The sequence below is a fragment of the Heterocephalus glaber genome, unplaced genomic scaffold (genome assembly GCF_053883595.1).
Source record: "Heterocephalus glaber isolate CG9 unplaced genomic scaffold, H.glaber_assembly_v1.0 deba00001509, whole genome shotgun sequence".
Classification (NCBI taxonomy): Eukaryota; Metazoa; Chordata; class Mammalia; order Rodentia; family Bathyergidae; genus Heterocephalus; species Heterocephalus glaber.
The window spans coordinates 46125011-46147688 of NW_028258325.1; the positions used below are offsets into that span (position 1 = coordinate 46125011).

At 39.9% G+C, this 22678-nt stretch overlaps 1 protein-coding gene across 4 annotated transcripts in view; it reads left to right on the forward strand.

The window, feature by feature from the left end:
* Cracd (capping protein inhibiting regulator of actin dynamics) overlaps positions 1-22678 on the forward strand; it is a 279740-nt gene that overhangs the window by 208659 nt on the left and 48403 nt on the right. For all 4 annotated transcript variants that reach the window (XM_004849699.4, XM_021262314.2, XM_087187700.1 and 1 more), the window contains one exon: positions 19712-19883. Coding sequence is in view for 1 of the 4 variants with exons in the window: in XM_087187700.1 (XP_087043826.1) it covers positions 19712-19883 (172 nt within the window). In the remaining 3 variants the exon portion in view is untranslated. The remainder of the gene's footprint in view (positions 1-19711; positions 19884-22678) is intronic.

Here is a 22678-nt window from a genome sequence, read left to right on the forward strand (position 1 = left end):
GCCCTAAGAGTAGAACCTCAGAGGCCAAGACAACCTGAGTGGATAACACAGTCCCCTCTCTCTTCGAAGTGTGTCTGAAGCAGAGCCATATATTTCACCCAAATCTGAGTGTCACACATTAGTTACTCTTCTCAGAAAACCTCATCAGCTCAGGGTAGCAGTGGAACAAGAGGGGATGAGGATTCAGGTTCTAGGACTGTGACATTATTCTTTCTCCAGGAGCATTTTATTCCTACGAATAGGGACCTGGATCCGGACATAAAGAGGTAACTTTGAACGATTTGGCCCTTTTACCAACTTGCAGACTATGCTGTTACCTCTCCCAGCTGCCACAGGTTATTTTGCTAAATAAGCACAGTGGCTACAAAACCAGCATGCTCTGGAGACAGTGGAGAAAATATATATGACTGGGCTGGGGATTTAGCTCAGTGGTTCTGCTGCCTGCCTCACAAGTACAAGGTCCCAAGTTTGATCGCCAGGACCAAAAAAAAAAAAAATATATATATATATATATATATATATATATATATATGAAACGGTTCATAGAATTTAGATCTGGGAAGTACCTAGCACAGTATGTGGTGATTCAGTCACCTCATTTTTCCCATGTAGAAACTGTGGTCCTGAGAAGCTGGAAAATATAAGAGGTAGTTCACCCAGGTCTCTAAGACTCCCAGGCTTGTTTCCCCATCTCACTACTTCTTGAATTAATAACAATTTCTCCTTGTTAAACAGAAACATCCTAGTTCTAGCCACTATTCATGGACCCAGTGATGCTAAAATCCAAAAAAAAGAGAATCCACAAAATCAACCCCAAAAGACCCAGGCATATTTACCCAGAGGGGGTGCATTTAGGTAGTTAGAACTTGTGCCATAAGATGTGTGGTCCAGAAGAGACCTTTGTGAAGCTTCCTGATGTCAGTTTGGAGCTGTGAAACTCCTTGGCGGCTTTGGACAGACAAAAGTTGTGCACGAAATAGGCATTTCAGTGACATCTGTCACCACACATGGGGCCACAAAAGCAATTCCCAACCATAAAAGGACAATGAACATTTTGAGATTCTGTTCCTCTTTACCCCCTCACAACCCAATGGTTAGCCAAGTAGACCACACCCCAAGAAATGAATAGAAATTCAAATCATTGACTCACTGCAAGACTCTACAGAACAGGTAGAGTTTGTGTCTTTTTTTTTTTTTTGTCTCCCCAGAACAGGACAGTGCAGAGTGAATCTGTTACTGGCCTGAGCTATTTTTCTCCAGATTGAGTCTGGGAAAGAGTGTGTGACGGGGGCTTGGGGATGCTCAAGGGCGGCTTTATCTGGGGCCTCCAATGTTGATGCTGATGAGCTGATGCTCTCCAGTTAGAACAGAGTGAGGGGCCAAAAGAAAGAAACTTTATGTCCATGCAAGAGATCAGGGAGAGGCTCAGGGAAGCACAGCCTGCCAGGACTGCCAGACACAGTGTGGAGTACAGAAACAGACTACAGGATTTCATGTGAAAATCCTTTAAAACAGAGATTTTGTTTTGTTTTCCCCTGCTCTCAGAAGTGGAAGCACAGCTGTACCCACAAGAGTGACTTCTCACTCCTTTTCTAGACCATCTGGACACTGCGGTTTCATTTTGTGCCCCTGGGGCCCATACTTTATGGGTGTCATCTATTCATTAAGCAAACAGCCACTGTGCCTCATGGGTTTGTGTCACTTTGACCCTGTGTTCATTTCCCGCTGGCATCATCTAGAGTTCTTGCTAAACTTAGTGAGAGCCGATGTTCATGTAGTACAACTAATAACTTCTGCCCCGCATCTCTTTCTTTTTTGGTACCGGGGATTGAACTCGGGACCGTGTGCTTGGAGGCTGGCACCAGAACCATTGAGCTAAATCCCCAGCCCCTGTCCTGCATCTCTTAAGAATTGTTACCTGTTTTGGCATGGTTGGAGAATTTGACCCTAACTTCATTTTTATTCAACTAGAGCTAAGATTGTACCTGCCCCTGGGTTTCAAAATAATACTCAATCAAATCATTGTGAAATCTGTAACTAAATAATTACATAATTAACCTTTGTCGAGTCTCTGTATCATTGCTCATTTCAACAATTTTTCCTATGATTTCCAGCTGTCTAAATGCTTAGTTCATTTATAGCTAAACCAGTGATAATCACTGAAGTTACTAAATGTCCTCTATTTGACAATCCTCAGTAAGCATTCTATTATTCCAGGTTCACTTCTGTTTATCAGTACCATTCAGTTCTCAATTTAATGAAAGTACCAGTGTAAAAAAACAAAAACACTGAAATTAATGGAGTTTGAAAGAACACCAAAGGGAGACATATTTAATCAGGTTGTTTCCAAAAGAAATCAGCAACACAGTTATCAGTAACATTGCGGAATCTTGTAAACATTGTGGTTGGACCTGGTGAGCAGAAAGTAGCAATTGCTCTGGACATATTGGTAAGGGATTTTTCTGACCAAAGGATGGGAAATAAATCCCAGTAAAATTTCACATCAGTGGGAGTTTAGGGGTCCATTAGCGTGAGGTAGGTTAAGATGTCAAGAATAAGTCGTTACATCTGGGCCCCTCTTCACCATCAGAAAGGAGGCACAGTATCTAGTGAGCCTCTTTCAGTTTTTGAGACAACATATCCCTAATTTGTGTGAATCACTTTGGCCCATTTACTGTGTAACTCAAAAAGCTGCTAATTTTGAGTCGGACCCAACACAAGAGAAAGATCTATAGCAGGCCTAGACTGTGGTGCCATTTGGGCCAGGTCCAACCAATCCAATGTGTTTTAAGTGTTGTGGGAAATAGGGAAGCTGTTGGAGCATTTGACAGAAGCCCTGTAGGTAGTTCACAGTGCACAGTCTTGGAATTGTATAGATAACTACTGTCCTGTAAGAAACAGCTTTTAGCCTGCTTATGGGTTTTAGTAAAGACTTAATGCTTAACCATGAGCCACCAAGTCACTATGCAACCTGTGGTACCCTTTGTGAACTGGTTGTTGTCTGACCTCCCAGCCCTAAAGTTGGACATGCACAGCAGTGCTCTATCATCAAATGGAGGTGGGATGTACCAGATATTGGGCTTAAGCAGGCCCGGAATAGCTCAGCTGAATAGGAAGTGGCCCAAATGCCTATGGTCTGTCCTCATTCTTGCAACATTACTTGTTTTTTGGTTTTGTTTGTTTGTTTGTTGTTTTTTGAGGCAGAATCTCACTATGTTGTCCAGTTTGGCAGTGAACTCCTGAGCTCACTCAGTCTTCCTGCCTAGCTTCCAAAGTATCTAGGACTACAGACGCATACTATGCCTAGCTACTACATTACCTTCTTTATCTCTCATACCTTAGGCAGTTCTGTGTGACTTGCTCAAAACTAAAGAAACTCTGGCCTGCTTTACGTTTTTTCTGCATGATAGTCCAGGCACCATCTGAACATTTTTACACTATCACTCCATTCTGGGAATGCTCCAAAGGACACTGGTGAAGGGAAATCCCCCCATGAGCAGAACTTCAAGCAATGAACCTGATTGTTCATTTTGTTTGGAAGGAGAATGGTCAGTGATGTAAGTCGGTACCGTTCATAGACTGCATGGACTTGAAAGAAACATGAGTGGAAAATTAGGGACAAAGGGTCTAGGGAGAAGGTATGTGAATAGATCTGTCTGAATGGGCAAAGAATTTCAAGATATTTGTCTCTTGTGAGTATTTGTGAAAGGGTAATCTGATGGTATATGCTGGGAGTCCATGTGTGGGCCTAGGATTCAAGGGGTGGATATAGGATTGGCTCCATTCATTATCACCCTTCATACTGCATTAGGAAAAGGTTTGTTTCCTGTCCTTAGAGCCTGCTTTTCTAGAGGTCTTAGTTCCAAAAGAAGGCATGCTCCACCAGAAAACACACCAGTGTTTCTTTCTCTCATCTGGAAGTTGAGATTGTTATCCAGCCCCTTTGGCTTCTCATGCTTCTTAGTCAATAGGCAAATAAGGGGTTACTATACTGACTGCAGTGACTGGTCCAGATGACTAGGAGAACCCTGGGCTGTTACTTCATAGTCAGAGTGAGGAAGAGTATTCCTGGAGTACAGGAGACCCCTTAGGGCATCTTTTAGTACTCTTGAAATCTGCGATGAAAGGCAATGGAAAACCAGGGCAACCCAGCTCAGGATGACTATTGGCCCAGATTGGCCAGGAATGCAGGTGTGGGTCATCCCTTTTAGCAAAGAACCACCACTAGCTGAGATCCTTGCCAAGGGAAAAGGAAACAGAATGGTTAGCAAGAGACCAGTGATGACTACGTGACTAGTTGCACAAATGAAGACTCAAGTAGTTACATTTCTTCCTTTTTTTAATGAATATGTTTGTATGTATTAACCAGTTATTTTTGTTTTCTTTCCTATCATCCCATTGTCATCTAACATACAAGGTATGATCAAAAATATACAGTGAATGTCTAAATTAAAATTTATTACCATGAAAGACATGTTGTTATTCATCCCACTCAAAATCCCTCCCTCACTTTGAACAACCTATCCCATCATTCTTGCCACTCTCTGAAGCAGCTGTGGGAGTGTTTCATGATTTTGTTTACAAGATGTGATTTTTAAAAATACACTCAGTACTGCTGCCGAATGCTATCTAATGGAAAGGCCTGCTTGTAAAAATGTTATGATGGATCCTCATCTGTCTTATTCACTGAATCTGGCACTGTGAGACTTCTAGCTCTTCTCCAAAGTAAAAATGACCTTGAAAATGTTTTAAATCAATTCAGAACATAGAGGCAGAAGACAGCCACAATGATGCAAATAAAAACACAAAGAAGAACTCCAGAACTGCTTCAGAAAGTGGTAAGAATGATGGGATAAGTGTGTTTGAAGTGATGAGGAGTATTTCAAGGGACATTAACGACAATGTGTCTTTTACTGTAATAAATTTTTTAAAGTATTTAAACATTTACATTATTTTTAAATCATTCCTTATAATAATGAACTTTATATCTTGATGTTTAAGTTAAACAATGTCAAAGGAGAAGTGTGGACATCATCACAAGAACTTGACAGCTTCTGGGGAATGGGCTGGTGTGTTTTCAGATGTACATGGAATATTGGATATCACATGAGTCCAGAGTAGGTTATTGTTATATGGAGAATAAGTGTAGTGCCAGGGCACGTGTGTGTATGGATGCCAGGTTGACAAAGGGTGAAATAGGATGATCTTTTTGATGTGTCAGCTTAGATAGGCTCTTGTCTCCACTTACTTAATCAAACTGTAATGCTTAATTGAGCTGTTTCTGCGAAGGTATTTTATAGATGTAATTAAAGTCCGTAGTCAGTTGGTTTTAAATATGGGAGATAATTCATGATAATCTGCATAGGCCTGATTCAATATATTGAGATTTTTTTAAAGCAGAGCTGAAGCTTCCCTGGGAGAAGAAATTTCCCTTATGGCTAGCAGCTGCAGCCTCTGCCTGTAAATTCCAACTTGTCCTTCCTCATGACCTTCCCAGTAGACTTCAGCTTTGCCTGGGCAGCCCCTACCCAGTGTGAGCCCATTCCTTGCAATCCATTTCTTATTATATTATACTATATATCATAAGAGATAGCTAATACCTATCTGTCTGTCTCCTGCTGGCTTTGTTTCTGTGATGGAACCCCTCACATATTCTTGCAGATTTTGTTTTACTCATCAGTATGGCCAGCTGGGCCCAGCACTCCTCCTACAGGTGTTGGGTATTAATATGTGTTGAACTGCCCCAAATTTCATGTGTCTGGCTATTTGCCAAGGGGTTCTTTGCTGAGGAGTGGGATGCTGCCCTGAATATGCAAGGCCAGGTAGCAGGCAGCTCCCCTCATTCACCACTGATTCACAGCACCCTCTGGAACTCAGCAGCAGAACTGGCAGGGAGAGGACCCACCACCCACATATCTCCTAGAATGTGGGAGAAATGTGGCCAAACACTGAAGCTTCACATCAAAACTCCTCTTTGCCGCTGTTACTATTTCTAAATATTACTTGATTTCCCTTGTGAATTGTGAAACATATGTGAAAGGAGGTTCTGATAGATTAATGAAAAAACTAGAAAAAGTTAAAAGTTTCTATGGTTTTGAGAGATGGAGGGGGACAAGAAACAGCCAACTAGTTGCCACTTTAGTCAATGGGTTCTTGCCTAAAGTAGATAAGTACATGCCATTTCTGGAGGCTTAAGCAGGCAGTTCCTTATAAAACAGTGTATGCAAAAATCACTGTACCCCACAAAATCACCTCATGAAAACAACAGGGCTTATGGGGTAAGCAGGATGGTTAGCACTGTGCCAAAATACTCATCAGTGACACTGATAACTTACAAGTTCTTTGTAAGAGTAGCACACATTTATTTGTTAGCAAAACTTAATGTGAACATTGCCATTTTGCCAAAATCTGCATTTGATTATAAAAAGTTGCCAGTATTTCACTAGGCACTGATATGTAAACGCTAAATTTAAAAGGATAGAGACCAAATTTTTTAAATGTAGGGGCCAAGTGTGGTGGTACATGCCTGCAGTTCCAGGAGAAGGATCTCAGGTTTGAGCTCAGCCTGGGCAATTTAGCAAGACCCTCTCAAAAAAATAATTAAAAATAATTAAAGAGGCACAGGATGTAGCTCAGTGTAAAGGCCTTGGGTTCAGTCTTTGGTACCAGAAAAAAATGTATGTAGCATGATTTTACAGATGTAAATTGTTAAGAAACGCCTACAGGTTTCAAGGACACTTTACCTTGAAGAAGTCGTAAAATTTGCTTGTAGACTGGGCATTGGAAGGGCTGCAGGTTGTGAGCTGTGGTAAGGTAGCAGAAGGAGGGTTATCTGAAATCAGATGGAGAGGCTGGGGTGTAGCTGGTGGTTAAACGCTTCCCTGGCACTGAAAAAACTGAAGCTAGAGGTACCCCTGCAGCCGTACACGTGGATGGCTGTGTCTCCTAATCCCAGCAACTGTCCGGAGTGACCCAGGTTATGCTTGTGGGCATTTTGTCTTATTTCTCCATACCTCACTCCATCTGGGTGCAATTTTCTACATTCACCTTGTGTTTCTCACAGAGGAGATAGCAGATATTAATGGCCTTGAAACAGATTTGCCTTTTCAGAACAAGTGTGGTTGCAGGACTGACTGAACAGCCTGAAGAAATCACTGTCCTTGTATCTGTACCGTCAGTATCCCAGAAGTTCTTTGTAAATCTGGTGTCGGGTGCAAAATTGCATTAGCAGAGCTTACCATGAATATTGATGTTTTCCAAAAATATTGTGTTTGATTATAAAGTGCTGTCATGGGCCCTACAAGGGTCCGTATATACTTTACACAGTTTGAAAAATTCTGATTTCTAAAACACATCAGGAGGCCTGCATTACTGAATACCAGGCATCATGCTAGGCATTGCCATGCAGAGAACTGAAGCCAGCACCTGAGATCCCTGGGGAACTTGCAGCCCAGAAGGAGCATCAAGTGCTTTCTAGTGTTGTTGTGGACGTCTGTGTAATGCACTGAGCATCAAACAGGAGAGGGAGTCATTCCTTCCGGCCATAGTGTCCAAGGGAGGCTTCCTAGAGGACGAGTCCCCTGGACCCTGTCTGGGGAGTGGGGAGAAGCCCTCCTGGAGCAGGCATTGAAGGTAGAAGAAGAGGTATGGAGGCACAGGTACAAAACTAAAGATCTAAGTCTCTTTAACATCGCATAACCGTAACACCATGTGTTAGTTTGCTAGGGTGGCTGGCTTAACAATACACATTTATTTTCCCACAATTCTAGAGGCAAAAGTCCAAGATCAAGTTGTTGGCAGGGTTTGTGTCTTTTAATTCCTCTTTCCTTGGCCTGTAGATGGCCACTTTCTCCGTATGTCTTCATGTTGTCTTCCCTCTCTGTGTGTCTCTGTCTTAACATCCTCCTCCTATGAGAATATCAGAGATACTGGACTAGAGCCCACCCTAGTGACTTTATTTAACCTTAATAACATTTTAAAGATCCAGTCTCCAAATAGTTGCATTCTGAGGCACCAAGGGTTAGAACACCAGAGAAATATAAAGAAAGCACACAGGAGCCAGAAGAAGGTATGAGGAGTTTTGGTGGGGTTGGGGACTTACGGTCAGAGAACTTAAAAAATAAATAAAATTTCATCACACTGAGAAGGAGAAAATGTCATTTCTGACTCAGGAAACAAAGCAAAGCCAAAATTTAGGCCTGCTTTAGAGGTCTACAACATATACCCTAGCCCAGTGGTGGTGAACCTATGGCATGTATGGTGAACCTATGACTGTGGGGGGTTTTTTTTTCTTTGAAAACTCTGAATGGTTCGCCATGCACCCAGATGTCCAGATCTGGTGTTCCATGTGTTAGTCACTTTCTGTCGCTGTGACAGTACCTGAGAAAATCAACTTAAAGGAGGAAAATTTTATTTTGGCTCATGGTTTCAGAGTTTCAGTCCGTGGTTCCTGGATTCATTGTTTCTGGGCTGTCTTGAAGCAGAGCATCATGGTAAGAAGTATGTTGTGTTATTGTTTGGTGGAGCAGAGCTCCTCACTTGGCTGCTGAGGGGATGGGGTGGGGAGAGAAGAGGAAAGGAGTCCAGGGACAAAATATATGCTTAAAAGGCATGCCCCCAGTGACCTACTTCCTTCAGTTAGGTCCTACCTCCTGAAATTTCCATCACCTCTTAGTAGCCCCACCAGCTGGGAACCAAGCATTCTATGCATGAGCCTTTGGAGCACAGTCTAGATCTAAACTATAACATCAAGTATGGGCTGGTCTCCACGGATCCCACCTCTAACCCCTGAATTGTGAAAGCCAGTTTTTACCGCCCCTGGGCCATTCACCATTTGTTCCTGGGACCCCTTTCCCCTTCTAAAAGAAATTTTATCCTGATTCTTCATTTTCTCTATCAGCTCAGTGATATCTTCCTCCTTTTATGCCTCTCCCAAAGAGAAGAATGCTCCTTCCTTCCTCATGTAACACAATAAGCTACCATATCGTCCCCACTTGAAGTAGAATCTCAGTCCTTGATGTCATCACGTGATCCTGGGGTGCACAGCCCACCTGTCTCATTGCTAACTCCTTAGTCATAATGGAAGTATTCCAGGATTGTGAGGTCCAGTAGAAATGTGCTTCACAGATATGTCTAGTGATCTTTTTTAACTTAAAAGTGTCTTCTCAAAAGAATTCACATATTACAGAGCTAAGGAAAACATTACAAAAATCTCCTTAAATTAGTAAAATTATAGGATTCAGATGATTGCTGTGTGCCATGTCCAATTGTATGCTGTTTACATAAATGTTTGAGATCACTAGTTTGCCTCCTATATTAAGTTTATTTAACCAATGAAACACATGTTTACTGAGTAGTGTGTGCCAGGGTTTAGAGGAGTGACGTGTGTGTGTGTGTGTTTGTGTTTCAGTGTGTTTGTGTGTGTGTGTGTAAAATGTATAGTGCCTAAAGAATCTAAAAGATGTTTGAAAGAAATCTTGAAAACTGTTTCCCAGAATGTATTCGAAGAAACCGTCTTTGTGATGGTTGTCAAAAAAGTCAAGTTTCTACAGCCAAACAAGTCTTCCAAGGCCAAATTTCCAAACAAGTATAGAAAGCAATGCGTGTTCTCTGTACTTTTAAAGAAAAATGATAACCGCATAATAAGGTCTCTGAAACCTCCCATAGTCAATAAATATGTTTAATAAGTTTATTTTACCTGGATTCTCACATATACTGGCCTTAAGAATCTGGTACCAACTTCTGAGAAGTCCTAAATATTCACGACACTTAAAATGAACTATGATTGAAAATTTGTTTCTCATTTGGAAGCATACCACGGAACTCCAATGGAGAGAAATTGGACACTTTTATTATTTTAGGTTTAGAAATGAAAATGTAAGAATTGTATTCTTATGACAAATGGAAAGTGAATCAGATTTGTTTGACTTGCTGAGTGATTTTTTTAAATTTTTAGGATCTTCTATGTAAACTAGTAATTATGATGATGCAGCAATCAGATGGTATATAATTATATCCATGAAATAATGGGTAATGAGCACTTTTTAAATGGAAAAAAAATTCCCTAAAGTAATTATTGGTTGATGAAAATAAATTAATTTAGTTCAGTATTTTAAAAATAAAAAATTACTGTGATTCCCTGAAGTAGTATATATTCATATATAGGTTCTTTCATGTGGAAAATTACAACAGAAAAATGCTGAAATATTAAGGAAATGTGACACCCATTGTCTTTTCACCTATAAATTCAACCCTATAGCTCAAAATGGTAAATTTCCAGAGAGGCTGTCAAGCAGATGTTCTGTAGCTAATAAAGATGGGATCAGATGTGAGCCAAGTACTCTTGTCTCTCGGGCCCACACTGTTAACCCCTAACTGGAGCTGCAGGCCCCTATAAAAGAAAAACAAATTGGTAGTAATAGCAGTTTTCCTTCCCCTTCTCCCCCTGCCTTAAATGCCCAACGAAAGTAAATTTTGTGTTGTAAAATTCTTTTTTTTTTTTTTGGTATTGGGGATCGAACTTGGGACCTTGTGCTTGTGAAGCATGTGTTGTAAAATTCTAAAATGCCATCATAAATACTCTGTGTTGGAGAATACAGTGGACCTTCAAGTTACAACCAGCCTGACATAGGAACAACTTGGGTTATGACTGGAATTTTAATTTTAACTGAAGGCCAAAGTCCTGAGTTGTGACCCACTGAATGCCAGCCAGTTGTGCTTCCAGATGGTCTCAGATACAGATTTAACCCTTAAAGAGTTCTGGAAGGAACGTTACTGTATCTGACCCTGTATGGGGTCATTTGAGAAATCCTGGGCCAATGTCTCTCTAAGGACCATGAGATCTGCCTGGAAGAAAGTATGGCCTAAAATTATACAGGAGAAAGACTTTGAAGACAATTGACCAGCTTGAGTTACAACCAGCCCTTGGGAACAAATTGAGTTCGTAAGTTAAGGGTCCACTGTACTATGCTAAGCTACTTCTACACAGTGTAGAGGTGTGTAGCTACTTCTACACAGTTGTCTTTTGACATATCTGTCACATGAGCATTGCAGAAGTGTGCTCTGTTTTACCACACTTCCCTCTTTTAGGCTCCTTCTGTTACAAATTATTACAAAAATAATTCACACTAGCAGCTGTTACTTGTCAAGAAAATGGGTAATACTGGTGACCATGCACTTAATCCAGTTGATTCTGTGCAGATGGTCTAATTTTGTCCCCAAATCATAAGTTGATCATCAAAATGTATTTAGTGTATATTATAAACACATGCTCATATTTTCATAATATTTATTATAGCACAGAATTACAAATGTTTCATGACTTGCTTTTTTTTGATGAGAGATCTTATATTTGAGACTATCAATTGGGGAAACCAAAAATAAAAGTATAATTCCTCTAATTTATAAACTCTATTCCCTGTTAGTGTCACTTAAAGTTTTGCTATCTAAATGTAAGGTGGGCCTAAATGTAATTACTGAATCTTTTCATAAAGTGAATTATAGAGAATTAATCATTTGCTATGGCTCATAATGAAATAAATATGAAATAAACTTTTAGAACATTAATATTTAAAGATAGTTCTGATAGGATGTGCATTATTAATTTTGGAAATGAGGATGGGAAATTATTTTTCATAACTGAATTGTCACTAAACACCAAGACTTTGGAGCAGAATTCAACAGAAAGCTCTGTGTTGTCATCCTCCAAAGAGAAACTGATGTCTTGAGGACTTCAGATCTTTCTTCCTCCTGGTCAGAAGGGCTGCTTGTTGAAAGGAGAGTTTGGTTAGGCATTGTTTTCTTTTCCCTTCATGATAATCCCTAAGGCATTACTGAAACAGTATGCTCAGAGATTCCTGAGATGTGCACTCTCTGACACTTGGACTTTGACACTTCTTCCAGGATGATGCCTGTGTACTTTGTTATTGCCCATATAAGGTGAGATAGAGCACCTGTTTTACAGCTGTGGACAAATCACCAGGAGGAGGCCATTCTGTACTTGTTAAAGCCACACGAGGGTTTCTGTATCCTGGCATCCTCTCTAAAACTGTCTTTGTCTCATCCTTGTGTTCAAATTCAGCTCAGGTCACTGTCTGTCTCCCCCAGCAATGTGACTGACACAGCAAATACTTTACATGGTGGTGCAACCTTACAAAGCAATACCAAGGACCTCGTCAACCTTCTGAGCTAACACACAGTCCAGATTGTCTGTTGGTTTTCTGTGGGAGCAACCTATTTAAGAAACTGTGACTTGGCTGAGAAGGAGCCTTCTGCGCCACCTTACCATCGCCCCCAGTGCCAAGAACCAGAGCTGCCCCCAGTGCTGAGGAGGAGGTGAGACTTGTGGGCTGCTGTACCACTGCCCCCAGCACCAAGCAGGTGAGCTTCAAGGGCGACAGCAGCACACCCCCCCACACCCCTTTGAAATGAGAAGACATGTAAACAAGTCTCACAACCACACTTCCAGATCACCTAAAGCAACCCCAAAGGGAAACAAATTGGAACAGTCTGATACTCAACCACCTGAACTCCATGAACTGGCAACAAAAGGGGATCTGGAAAAAATGAAATCAGAAATAATTTCTCAGATAAAAGCAGAGATTGTGCCCATAGTGCAAGATATGATTAATAAATCTAGAGTGGACACAGATAAAAAATAGAGGAGCTGAGGAACATGATGGAATCCCAATATAGGAAACAAATGGAATCCAGAAAACAGATGCAAACAGATTTCTAGAAAATTAAAAACTCCATTTAAAGTTTATGCAGCAGAATGAGCCAATGTGAGGAAAGAATTTCAGATATAGAAGATAAGATTGCAATTAGTGACCAGGAAAAGAAAAATTTCTTTAAAATAATAAGGGACCTCAAGAAATCAATCCAGCAGCTGCTAGATGATGCAAAGAAGAATAACATAAGACTGATCGGAGTCAATGAAGAAACAGAGAGTGCAGATGACATAAAAAAACTGTTCACGGAAGTGATGGCAGAAAACTTCCCAAGCAGGGGAAAAGAACATGACATATAGATAAGTGAGTCATATAGGACTCCAACTAGCCTTGATCAAAAAAAAAAAAATCTACACATAGGCATGTAATTGTTAAGATTCCAGAAACCCAACAGAAGAACAAAATTCTACAAGCAGTTAGAGAAAAGAAACAAATCACATACAAAGGAAAGCCTATCAGAATCACAGCAGACTTCTCAATGCAAACCCTCAAGGCAAGAAGAGCTTGGAGTGAAGTATTGCAAGCCGTAAAGGAAAACAGCTTCCAACCCAGATTGATGTACCCTGCAAAACTATCTTTCACAATTGATGGAGAAATAAGATGCTTTCATGACAAAGAGCACCTTAGGAACTTCATGAATACCAAACCAGCACTCCAAAGCATTTTAGACAATATCCTAGGAAAAGACAATGAGGATCACAATCCCAGGAAGCCCAACAGAATGAAACTATTGGGCACAACAGGAAATTAAAGCAAAGAGGGAGAATCCAACAAAAACAAAAAGTCATGACAATGATAAATCAATATGTATCAGTTATAACCATCAATGTTAATGATCTCAATTCACCAATCAAAAGAAAAAGACTGGCAGAGTGGGTCAAGAAGCAAGGTCCAACAATATGCTGCATACAAGAAACACACTTAATTCAAAAAGAAACTCATAGACTGAAAGTTAAAAGGTAGAAAACAGTACTCCATGGGACAGGAACCTGAATAAAAGCAGGAGTAGCTATTCTCTATGCAGATCAAGTGGATTTCAAACCAACACTGATTAAGAGAGAAAGAAGGACACTACATCCTTGTAAATGGAACAATCCAAGAGGAAGAGATGACAATCATAAATATATATGCACCAAACACTAGTGGGCCCAACTATATAAAACAAATACTAACGGACATGAAAAATCAAATAAGCACTAATACAGTAGTAGTGGGGGACCTCAATACCCCACTGTCACAAACGGTAGATCAACTAGACAAAAAATAAACAACAAAAAACAAGAAATCAATTGAACTCTTGAACAAATGAACTTAACAGATGTTGACAGCGTATTCCACCTCAGAAAATCAGAACACACATTCTTTTCAGCTGCATATGGGTTGTTCTCCAAAATAGACCACATACTTGCTCATAGAACATGTTTAAGTAAGTGCAAAGGAATTGAAGTTATCTCCTGTATATTATGAGACCAGAGTGCGATGAAATTGGAGATCAGTAGCAAAAGAAACCACAGGAATTTCATAAACACATGGAAATTGAACAACACACTTCTGAATAACCAATGGGTCACAGAGGAATTAAAGAAATCAGACACTTACTACAATTAAATGACAATTACAATACAAAATATCAGAATCTATGAGACACAATGAAAGCAGTCTTACCAGGGAAATTCATAGCAGTGAATACTCATATTAGGAAAACAGAGAGAGCCCAATTAAACAACCTGATGCTGAAACTCAAGCTTCTAGAAAAAGAAGAGCAGGACAAATCCAAAGCTCATATAAGGGAGGAAATTATAAAGATCAGAGGAGAAATCAATGCAATGGAGCCTAAGAGAATGATACAAAAGAATTAATGAAGCCAAGAGTTGGTTCTTTGAAAGAATCAACAAAATTGACAAACCCTTAGCCGACCTTATCAGAAAAAGGAAAGAAAAGGCCCAAATCCATGCAATTAGGAATGAAAAGGGTGAAATGACAACAGACCCAGCAGAAATCCAGAGGATCATCAATACCTGCTTCCAGAACATATACGCCAATAAGATGGAAAACACAGAATAAATGGACAGATACCTAGATACATATGAATTATCAAAGTTAAACGAAGAACACCTAAAATTTCTAGACAACCCAATATCAATCAAAGAAATTGAAAACATAATTAAAAACTTACCAACTAAGAAAAGCCCGGGTCCTGATGGCTTCACTGCCAAATTGTACAAGACATTTAGAGAGGAACTACTGCCACTACTGTTTAAACTCTTCAGTGAAATGGAAAAGGAAACAATACTCCTGAATTCATTCCTGGAAGCAAGCATCACCTTGATCCTCAAACCAGACAAAGACCCAACTGAAAAAGAAAACTATAGGCCAATCTCACTAACGAACACAGATGCAAAAATCCTTAATAAGATACTGGCAAATAGAATGCAGAAAATCATCAAGAAGATTATACACCCTGACCAAGTGGGATTCATTCTAGGGATGCAGGGATGATTCAACATATGCAAATCAATGAATGTAATACACTATATATCAATAGAGCCAAGGACAAAAAACATATGATCATTTCAATAGATGGAGAAAAAGCATTTGACAAAATCCAACATGCATTTGTGAGAAAAACCCTATAAAAATTTGGAATAGACGGTCTCTACCTCAATCTGATAAAAGCCATCTATGAAAAACCAACAGCCAGTATCATACTAAATGGTCAAAAACTGAAATCCTTCACACTAAAATCAAGAACAAGACAAGGATGTCCAATATCACCACTCCTGTTCAATACGGTTTTGGAAACATTAGCCGCAGCAATTAGACAAGAGAAAGAAATAAAAGGAATAAAGATAGAAAATGAAGAAGTCAAATTGTCATTATTTGCAGATGACATGATACTCTATATAGAAGACCTCAAGAACTCCACCAAAAGCCTCCTAGACTTAATGAACAAATTCAGTAAAGTAACTGGAGACAAGGTCAACACACAAAAATCAATAGCTTTCCTCTACACAAACAACAGACTCATGGAGAGAGAAATAGGGCAAATAATTCCTTTCACAATAGCATCCAAAAAACTGAAATACCTAGGAATCAACCTAACAAAAGAAATCAAAGACCTCTTCTCTGAAAACTATAGCACCTGAAAAGAGAGATTGAAGATAATATCAGAAAATAGAAAGACATCCGTTGCTCCTGGGTAGGAAGAATCAACATAGTGAAAATGGCCAACTTCCTAAACTCCTATATAGATTCAGTGCAATCCCAATTGAAATTCCAGCAGCATACTTTATGGACCTTGAGAAAACAATCTAAAAATTCATTTGGAACAAGAAGAGACCCAGAATAGCAAAAGCAATTCTAGGCAACAGAGACATGGCAGGGAGTATCACAACCCCCAACTTGAAACTATACTACAAAGCTACTGTGATAAAAACAGCATGGTCCTGGCAAAGAAACAGACCTGAGGCCCAGTGGAACAGATTAGAAGATACAGAAACAACTCCAGACACACTCAGCCACCTCATCCTTGACAAAGGAGCCGAACACCCTCACTGGAGGAAAGATAACCTGTTTAATAAATGGTGCTGGAAAAATTGGGTTTCAACTTGCCAAAGATTAAAACTAGACTTGTATCTCTCACCATACACTAAACTAAAATCAAAATGGATTAAAGATCTAAATATTAAAACAGAAACGCTGAATCAGCTGGAATAGAGGTTAGGTAGAACTCTTGAAAAGATTTTATGACAAAACCTCAGTTGCCCGTGAACTAGCACAAACAATCAACAAATGGGATCTCTTCTCATTAAAAAGCTTCTGCACAGCAAGAGAAACCACCAAGTGTGAAGAGACAACCCACAATGTGGAAAAAAATTTTCACCTGCTGTTCCTCAGACAAAGGTCTACTATCTAGAATCTATAAAGAACTTAAAAAAATCAGACCTCCCAAATTTAAAGACCCAATCCAAAAATGAGCATCTGAAATGAACAGACATTTCTCACACAAAGAAGTAGAAATAGCAAATAAACATATGAAAAAATGTTTAACATCCCTGGTCATTCGAGAGATGCAAATGAGAACAACGCTGAGATTCCATCTCACTCCAGAAAGAATGGCTGCTATCATGAAATCAACCAATAACAAGTGCTGGCCGGGCTGTGGGGAAAGAGGAACCCTGCTCCACTGCTGGTGGGAGTGTAGACTGTTGCAACCACTGTGGAAATCAGTATGGAGATACCTCAAAGAACTAGGACTGGAAGTCCCATTTGACCCAACTATTCCCCTGTTGGATATCTTCCCCTAAGATTTAAAAGAATCATACCACAGTGATATATGTGCACCCATGTTCATAGCAGCACAATTTGTAATAGCTAAAACTTGGAAGAAGCCCAGTTGCCCATCAGCTGGAGACTGGAGGCTGGATAAAGAAAATGTGTTTTTTTCATAAAATAGAGTACTACTCAATCATAATAAATGAGAAATTAGAGACAGTTATAGCTAAATGGATGCACATTGAGGCGATACTCTTAAGTGAAATAAATAGAACACACGTGTAAATACTGAATCGTTTCTCTAGTGTGAGAAACTGAAAGTGTAAATAAGGACTAAAAGGTATAATAGATAATGTGAAATAGGAAGAAAAGGGGCAAAGGGAAAGGGGAAGTGGGAGGGGTAGGGGAAAGGAAAGAAGGGACTGGAATTAATATGAGAAAATGAAAAAATGGAAAAAAGTCTTTGTAAATAGGGAAGGATTGAGGGGTTGAAGGGAGGGCAGGGGAAGGGGGAAAAAATAAGAACCAAGAGAGATTATGTAGAGTTGCAGATCTCTAATGATGAATGTCATTATATTGTATACCTAAAATGTACCAATAAAATTAGGTTTTAAAAAATTATGACTTAGCCTGTTTTTAATTACGATTAACTCCCTTGGTTCTAGCTCAAAGGCCTATCACCGAATCTACTCTAACTTCATGCCAGTGATTGTTTTTAATTGATAAATTCTAACACAATCGATAGTTCCCTGCACAGCTTAAAAGCTGGACTGTAGACCCAGTCCAGTGTGATGATGTCAAAACTGACATTTCTGGAATATTGCTGTATCTTTTGGAATATTGCTGATTGAGAAATTTGAGGTTAAGTATTTCTGCAATGGGAAAAAGACAATTGATATGAAAAGAAAAAGAAGAATTTTATGTTGGAAATAAGTAGAATACAGTATAAATCGTCGTTTGATCATTTACTGTGATGATACCAAACCTAGGAACTGGCTGTCATTTACATATCTTCAGCTGTGGACGGCCTCAGAAACGTAATCACTTCATCAGTTTCTATACAAAAATTTTTAATTTGGAGGGAATTTACTCATATGAACTAAAAGTAGTGGTCATGCAAATCTCTGGTGCACTCACTCTCGTGTAAATAACTTTTGAAAACATACAAACACTGGAAATCAGACCTATTTGTTACTGTTTTTACCATTTTAAAATATGATCTTAATTGTATTGTACACATTCTTGTCTGTCAAATAACACACTGTAAAATGTAATTTAGCCCTTTTTTGAAGACAGTGCGAAGGACAATATACATTATGAGTATGGGGGATCTTTAATGTGATGTAATACAACATCGTTTCCTGGGCCTCTGAAATCTTAGGGTCTCTTTGCACCTGCGCTAAAGATCTTGGACTGCTGCCTTTGTATAAGTGATGCTGCTTCTGTGTCTTCTATGCCTTATGGCACTGCTGAGCCTGAGGTAATTTAACCACTTCTTCCTCGCTTCTAATCTGTGACGTCTCAGAAAGACCAGAACTTAAGATCAGCAGAGGGAATGCGGTGCTCACATGCTGCATCTTTGACCTCACTGGTATGGCCAGACCCCTCCATGGTTTCCGGCCAGCAGAGCTTCCGAGCCTGCCAGTGGGCTGCCGGCCAGGGCTCTCACCTGTGTGCCTTGTGCCAAGATTGTTGTGTTCACAGTGTGCACATCCATCTTTCATTAAGAACTACTGAACATGAGCAAGTTATTTCACCTCTCTGTGTCTAAGATTCCTTGTCTGTAAAATGGGCCATTAATAATATCTACTTCATACAGTTGCTGTGAAGATGAACTGAGAAGATATCTATACAGTTCTCAGAGCAGTGTGGTACCTAGTAAGGGTTAAACACTTTCAAAATTATTGTCATACAACTGGATGACTGGTTCTTTAAGCTTCTTTTAAAAGGAAAAGTAAGAAAAATTTTTTCTGGTAGAGGATGATTTATACTTTCTTTTCCAATGTAGCAGTCTACTAGAGTGAAGGAATTTGTATCAAAGGAGCAGAACTGAAAGGATCACCTAAAATATGACTATATGCACCAGTGTATGGGGAGATGTTCGTAGCATCTCCTTGGGGGTTTTCAAAGGAGATTTTAAAAAGAGATAAGAGAAGTAAACCAGAAATACATGGAGATGGCGGGCATTGGGTGCAAAGCTTGTGCCAAGAGCTAAAATGTATCTGTATATAATAAGAGTTAAAGAGCTAAAATAGCATGATTGAAGGTGTGTGTGTGTGTATGTGTGTGTGTGTGTGTGTGTTTAACTACCTGTGTGACTTACATGTTTTTCTCTGCTTCTTGAATGGAGAAGGGCATTGGCCATCTGCTTTGTTAAGGAAAGCAGCTACTGCTTTCATGTGGTTTGTTTGTGTGGAAGGGTGCTGTGCTGGCCACTGCAAAGGTTGCAACCTCTTCTAGCTCTTCCCAGATGTTTCTTGGGAGCGTGGGAGCAAAGGACTCACCACACCTGTGGCTTGTGCTGTGCCTTACTGTGCACAGGCTGCACCAGGGCTGGCCCTGACACTCCTTGCGCTGGGCTTGGCTGGTGGCTGCCCTTTGGCCTGGCTCCCTGGGCCAGAGGCCACTCAGTTGTAATTTGTTCCTGGGCTCAGCGGTGAGGTACAGCCCTATTAGACTACAGTGTGTGTTTATCTTGTAATTTTCAGACAAGAAGAAGGGAGGCAAATTCCAGCCCTTTAAGAAGTTTTTTGCCAAAAGGAAAAAGAAAGATTCTTCGCCAGCCCGGGAGGAGTCAGTGGGGAAGAAGAATTACTCTCCACAGAGTGTCAGCAATGGGACCTTCTCTTCAGATGAGGAGACCCTGCAGGACAATCTAAGGTAATAACTTCTACCTTCTCCTCCTGTCACTGGCAGCTTCCCGGGTGGGGAGTAGAATCTCCAAGGAGGCAGGTGCCATTTTTTGCTTTAAACAGTCAGGAGCTGGATCACAAATGTGTCCCACAAATGCTGCTGCCACTTGGTACATTCTCTGTGGAGAGTTCACCTTGGGGACTTAGCAGGCAGACAGCCTGACCTCATGTGCTTGGAGTACACAGGGTTTAGTGGGGCTCATTGGGTTGAAGAGTTGGTTCCTGTGTCCTACTAGTTGGCAAAGAGAAGATGGCCATAGACTAGAGCTCACACAAGTTGAGGACACAGATTGCTCATGCACAGGCGAGCGCCTTCCACACCCCTGGGATCTGTAGCACCTTTTGGAACATGTTCTTGCTGGAGCTTTTAACTCCTTTTTTGTCCCCTTACCTCCCTCCTTTTCTTCCTTCATCTCTTTCTTCTTTTGCCTTCCTTCCTTCTTTCCTTTCTTCCTTTCTTCCCTTCCCCTAACCCCATCTCCTTCCCCTCCCTCCTTCCTTCCTTTCTTTGAATGGAGGCACTAAATCCGACTGTGATAGTGTCAAGAACTCAGAAAAGCAGGGGAGGGACTGGGAATCAGTCAGAGTCAGAGATGGCTAAACTCTGATATGACAGCATAGAAATAAGTTCTTCTGAAAAAGCCTTTCCTAACTACCCAAACCCATTCATTTGCCCTTGCTTGTGCTGTCTACCATCATGTACCTGGGGCTCCAACAAAGAACTTGTCACTTTCTATGGAAATTATTGATTAGCTTTTCTGTCTCTTTCATTCAACTGTCAGTCCCATGAGGTCAGGGACAAGGTTTTATTCAGCTTCCTGTTAGCCTTTCCAGAAAGGTTTCCTATGAATGTCTGGCACTGCCTAAGTTACGTACATACTAAAGGAGTACATGGTATAAGCTGTGATATTCTTACTATATTACAAGGACAAAGACAAAAAAAGTCAAGGGGTGCATGTCAGTAGGTAAATTCTAGTAAATGCTATGTTGTGCCAAAATGACAAAGCCCTCAGACCAGCAGTTCAGTGAGCCCTAGTGTTCACCAGCCGCATGTTAGTTCTCTCCCATCCTGACTCTGCCTTGATAAGCCTGTATTTGTCTTTCATTGTCTTTACTCTTTTGCTAAGAAAACTATCAAATGTAATTTTACTCTTTAGGGTAAAAAAAACCTTTCAAATGAAAGGATTTACCTGAAAGGAGAATGCAGCTAACACTAGGTAATCCAACTGTTGGGACATCAAAACTGATATGTAGTTGAGTATTTTCCAGTATGGGTCAAGTTTGATTTTACTTCAGTTGCCTGTTATAAAATAGGAAAGTGACGTGCAATCAAGAAGCAGTTCAGTGAAAATACGGTCAAGTGTGAGAAGCTCACCTTTGGACAGCCAGTCCTATGAAGACACCATGTCCTTTTATGGTAGCTTATGGTTTTGACGAGTCCCTGGCATCTTAGATGTTGGACACTTAGAGGAGCTGGACCCTTGGATGTTCTCTTACCATTTAAATTCTATATTCCATTTACCTCTTGAAGTTTTCCTTAAGGTTTTTGAGTTTTGCAAACTCTTGGAAAATTCCACATTGGCTGAAGCAGCTACATTTCTGTAAATAATGTCACCTATTCTCAGTGAAATTTATGAGTCATGTACTATATGTTAATTGAACATTTGTTTATATAAAATGTTTGTCTCATAAATAAGAAAGCAAGAAGGATGTTTTGTCTGTGCATTTTATTTATTTATTTTATTTTATTTTTGATACCAGGGATCAAACTCAGAACCTTGCGCTTGTGAGGCAGGCAGCAGAACCACTGAGCTAAATCCCCAGCCCGTCTATGCATTTTAAACAACTCTCTTTAAATATTTATAAAAGTGAAATATAAATGTAGAAAATATAAGTAATTTAAAAATATATCATACGCATTCCTCCTTTCCTCTACAAATTGAAAATTGCAAAGTAATTTTGTCCACAAAGTAAATATTACATGTATTATTTACAGCATAGCTGAACTTCTGATTATCTTTCTTATTTAAAGAAGGAAGAATGAAAAACATTGTTTCCAGCAATTCTTATTTTCAGTTCACTGTTCAATTAACAGACATATTTGTTACTTTACATTGTATAATGCTTTTTTAAAGTTTTCAATACATTTTATTTTGCTTTCTCCAAAATGGAAAGCTCTCAGCAAAGCACAAAACTTGACATTTTGGTAACATGATCTTGGGCAGAAGTGCAAGGAGGCAGAACTCAGTCCAGTGTGATGGAGAATTCCTAACAAGAACTACTGGAAATGGGGAGGCTGGGTCTGTGTCCACAGGGCTGGGTGCCCATGAAGGTTGGCTTTCTGCACTAGGTGAGGGTCTGGAGTTGCTGAACTTGAATACGCTATTGATCTCCAAGAGTCTGTAATTCTAGCAGCACCTCTGTGGCCCAAAATAGCCTCTTATTGATCTGCTGCTTCTGGCTGAAGTTTTCCATTTCCTTGGGGTTTTAAACCCTCTGTTCTTTCTCCAGGTTAGAAGCCTTTGTGTCTCCTAGACTGCTGCTCTGAAATTACACATGCCTTGGAGAAAGTGAAGCAATAAAATGTGACCAGTGTTTAACAATACAACTAATATGTTTCCAAAACTATGTTAAATAGATGTTATGTGTAAAAAGGAAGAAAGGGTCATCTTGGTAAAAAGGTTTGGGAAACTCTAGTAAAAAAAATTTAAACAAGATTCTTTGTATATTATATTATAGGATGTTTGCTATTTCAAGTCCCCT